Source organism: Arctopsyche grandis, chromosome 4 (assembly GCF_051622035.1).
Source record: "Arctopsyche grandis isolate Sample6627 chromosome 4, ASM5162203v2, whole genome shotgun sequence".
Lineage (NCBI taxonomy): Eukaryota > Metazoa > Arthropoda > Insecta > Trichoptera > Hydropsychidae > Arctopsyche > Arctopsyche grandis.
Window position 1 is genome coordinate 28822010 of NC_135358.1, and position 4472 is coordinate 28826481.

Below are 4472 nucleotides of genomic sequence, written 5' to 3' on the forward strand. Positions count from 1 at the left end.
GCACTTATGCAACTGTTCGCATTCTATCTGCATAACGTATTTGCGAACTTTACAAGTCTGCACAGCGAATCAATGTGATTTCGATACATAAAATACTTCATACATTTGATCATTTTATTATACAAATATTAGTAATTTTTTAGATGCACACTCGGACTTAATCGTATAAAACATTTGTAATGTTTGGAATGCAGTGAAGTTTTATTGGGAAAGATATTCATCTATAGTGGTGTTTTGTTTGACTTCTGAAGTGGAGAGAAAAAATGCGTTATAATTTTGGCGATCAAAATTTATTTGCTAGATAAAGCCGGCAGACGGTCTATCTGGAGACGGTCCATCTGGATTTATTAATCATTTAGTTCTCATACGAATGTATTTGTTACAAGTGATCATCAAGGACATTCACATTTTTTTTATTTTGTTTGTAATATATGTAAGTCCACAAACTATTCTAAATTTCATGAGAAATTATTTTTTTTATGATCAATTGCAGATATATTCTAGTAATTTCCTAGTGTATAAAGTTCTTCAAATAATAATATTATATGTTATAGGACTATTTACTTTTGCGTATTGTGGGGTGGTTTCCATTTAAATATATTAATACTATATTATAATTAGTTCAATTAGCAGGAAATAATATCTGTAATTTAATTGAAGTGTATCAATATCACATTTCAAATGTTTTGTTTATAATATGTGTATTAACCAACCGTTATGATTGGAGGTGGTATGTTTGTTTTTCGATTATTGTATATCAATATAATATTTGAATAACATTATTATAGATATAGATTGTCTACCCGATAAGATTTCAATTCATTTAGTATTGATAGTTACACAATTTCAATGGAAAATACTACATATGTTAAAACATGACATACGTACATATATACATACATACATATTTATAGAGAGTGTATATAAATGTAGGAATGATTTTTAAACGAGCCGTAATTGTGGTTGGTCAAACTGCAAGGGATAAAGTATGAGTCTGGTATGCATGGGAAAGACCGGATGCGTGTTGTTATGGTCACTTGTTGGAGAACAAGCCCGAAGCATGTGTTAATAAATACATAGTTCTGACTTAATCTGCGTTTCACTTGGAATCCTTCACATCCGGATCCTATATTTGGGGGCTCGTCCGGGATGCCCGAAGACATTCCAGTGACAGCCAGAAGCGGTCAGACGACGACGCGGAGTTTTGACAGTTGAGGTTAGGACGCGCGCGCGATGACGAGATCGCGTACGAGCTTAAAGGCGAAGCCCGTGACGTCGGTGACGTCACGTCAGCGAACACGCCACACGACGATGATGATATCCACGACGACGCCAGTGGCAACGACGACGAGGGAGATACCACAGTTCAATTTCCGAGATCTGGAGGTTGGTTTCGGTCTGCCAAAATATAACGGCAGAAATAGCCCTATTGCAGTGTGGATTGAGCGCCTCGAAGAAAACGCGCAAATCCTCGGCTGGACGGAGACACAACAGTTGGTGTATGGGCGGATGCTGTGTGAAGGAACTGCCAAGGACTTCTTGGACTCGGAAACGGGCATCGTCACGTCGGCGATACTTAAGGAACGATTGACCAGAGAGTTTGGCCATCAGTTGAATAGTGCGGACGTGCACAGAGAACTGAGGTTAGAAAAAAAGGGAAAAGCGGAAGACATTTTAAGCTACATTTACAGGATGAAGGGGATTGCAGCCAAGTGTAGTTTTATTGAGGAAGAGGCGATTATCGCGTACATAATTGGTGGACTTGGGTTTGATAAGTATGAAAAAATGACGCTGAGCGGGGCCGGTACAATCCAGGAGCTGAAGACGCGAGTTACGCAGTGCGAGAAAATTAGAGAGGACGACGAACCCAGGGTGGCGGGGCCCGTAAGAAACCGAGAAAGAGAGAGACCACAATGTTACAATTGCGGAGGACGTGGACACTTATCAGCCGACTGCAGATTCAAGAAAAGAGGAACCCGCTGCTTCAATTGCAACGAGTTTGGGCACATATCAGCTCAATGTAACAGCACCAAAACAAAGACTGTCTTGACAATACAAGAAGAAATAAGAAAAGAAGTCAGTATCCCGGGTGCCGCCCTGTTGGGTAGCCCTATCACAGAATCCGTTCTTATGTGCATTGACGGCAGCAAAGTGAAATGTGTTAAAAAACCGTGTGTTTTGATGGAGGTTAACTTAGAACGGAGTCTGCCGAGGAGGAAAAAAGAGCAAGACATGAGGGATCGTAAGGAAGTGTGGCAACAGGCATGTAAAAGACCTTTGCAGCAACGGGCTTCACGAGAGATGTCTGCTCAAAGAGAACTCATTGTTTCCAATGATGAAGAGGACGATGCGAACATGGCTGATGGAGGTGTGAACCTGGCTGATGGAAGTATGGACGGTGATGGATTGCAAAGAAGAAGACTTTGGGACTACGGAGACATACCGTTTTCAAATACAGATGAACCACCCGATGATCAATTTGGAAAAGGATCTAAGGATTATAGTCATTTGAAGAATTCTGAAGATGAGAATAAAGAAAAGGAAAAACATAAAGACAAAGAGAAAGATATGGCTAAATCACAAGAAGGATTAAGGGACCCAGTCAAAATTTCAACACCAAAAGACACTGTATTCACTTTCAAGCTCAGTCGTAGTCGGATTGATGTTAATTCAATGGAAAAGAAAATAGAACCATGGATTGAGAAAAGACTTACTGGATGTATCAGTGAGCTAGAACCAATATGTGTTGACTTCATTTATGGTAAATTACTAGCAGAATATCTGTGGGGTGACGGCAGATTCCTCGGACAGTCACAGAGAATCGCCGAGGGCATTGGATAGAATTTAAGTTGCACCGATGGAAGTGAAGTGTGCGTTTGTGAATTAGAGAATAAGTGAAATACCTGGAGGGTTTTTAGTTAAGCCTTACTTGTAATTTGATGATTGAAAAGTGTAATGTTTTATTGCTTATTCTAGTATTTTTTGGGAAGTGCTTGGTACATTGAATCATGTTTTAATGTGGTTACATGCTTAGAAGAATATAAGATAACTGTATTGAAATGTAATTCTAGTAATGTTTTAAAATGTGATTGTTTCTGGTGTAAAGATTTAACCTGTCATTGTAAAGGTATTGATTTTAATGTTTTATTGCTAATTCTAGTAATGTTTTAAAATGTGATTGTTTCTGGTGTAAAGATTTAACCTGTCATTGTAAAGGTATTGATTTTAATGTTTTATTGCTAATTCTAGTAATGTTTTAAAATGTGATTGTTTCCGGGGTAAAAATTTAACTTGTCATTGTAAAGGTTGTGATACCTTTCTGTTTTGTATTGCTTGTAATAATTTTACATAGTAATTGTGATACCTGTCTGTTTTGTATTGCTTGAAATAATTTTAAATTGTAATTGTGATGATTTATGTGTAACTTTAATTGTGATGATTTATGTGTAACTTTAATTGTGATGATTTATGTGTAACTTTATTGAAGATTGAATTGTGTTGAAATGAAAAATTGATTTGTAGTGAAATGTGTAACGATTAATTTGTTATAATTGTAATTGTTATGTAAATTGTAAAATGATTGATGTATAAGTGTATTGAAATGTAGTTGTGATGATGATTGTAATTGTGATGTAAATTGTAATTGTGACAATTGAAAGCATGTTTAGAAGAATATAAGATGATTTTATGGAATGGAAGATGAAACATTGTTGAGGATGATAGAGGAAATGTTTTAAAAGAATGTGAGATGAAACATTGTTGAGGATGATAGAGGAAATGTTTTAAAAGAATGTAAGATGATATATTGTATAGAGTAGAAGATGAAATGTAAAAGAATGTGAGATGAAATGCTGTAAAAATATAAAAGACAGAATGTCATCCGAGGGCGAATGACAGTCAGGAATGACCGAAATGTAGGAATGATTTTTAAACGAGCCGTAATTGTGGTTGGTCAAACTGCAAGGGATAAAGTATGAGTGTGGTATGCATGGGAAAGACCGGATGCGTGTTGTTATGGTCACTTGTTGGAGAACAAGCCCGAAGCATGTGTTAATAAATACATAGTTCTGACTTAATCTGCGTTTCACTTGGAATCCTTCACATCCGGATCCTATATACATATAATAACATATATAGAATTAACAGAAATACTAGTACATAAATAGAAATATTATCCATGATTTTTATCAAGAACTAGCTGAACCCGGCATGCGTTGCAATGCTACAATAACGCATGCAATTCCCGTTCCCGTTCCCATTCCCGTTCTCGTTCCCGTTACCGTTCCTGTTCTCGTTCCCGTTCCCGTTCCCATTTGTTGGAAAAACGCAGACAGCGAACACATTTGAAATTATTCAATTATTTGTTTATTTTACCCTAACAACGCATGTCGCGACGCGAAAACATTTGAAATTATTGCATTGCAATGCCGCTCATTCCCGTTTTTCCCGTTTCCATTCCTGTTTTTGGCCGA

The 4472-nt window shown here is 37.1% G+C and overlaps 1 protein-coding gene across 1 annotated transcript; it reads left to right on the forward strand.

Moving 5' to 3' along the window:
* The first annotated feature begins 2293 nt into the window (after positions 1-2293).
* On the forward strand, positions 2294-4075 carry LOC143911111 (uncharacterized). The gene is made up of 2 exons (XM_077429857.1): positions 2294-3127; positions 3217-4075. The coding sequence occupies exon 1, from the start codon at positions 2302-2304 to the stop codon at positions 2839-2841; it is 540 nt and encodes a 179-aa protein (XP_077285983.1). The 5' UTR covers positions 2294-2301; the 3' UTR covers positions 2842-3127; positions 3217-4075.
* Positions 4076-4472: the final 397 nt, after the last annotated feature.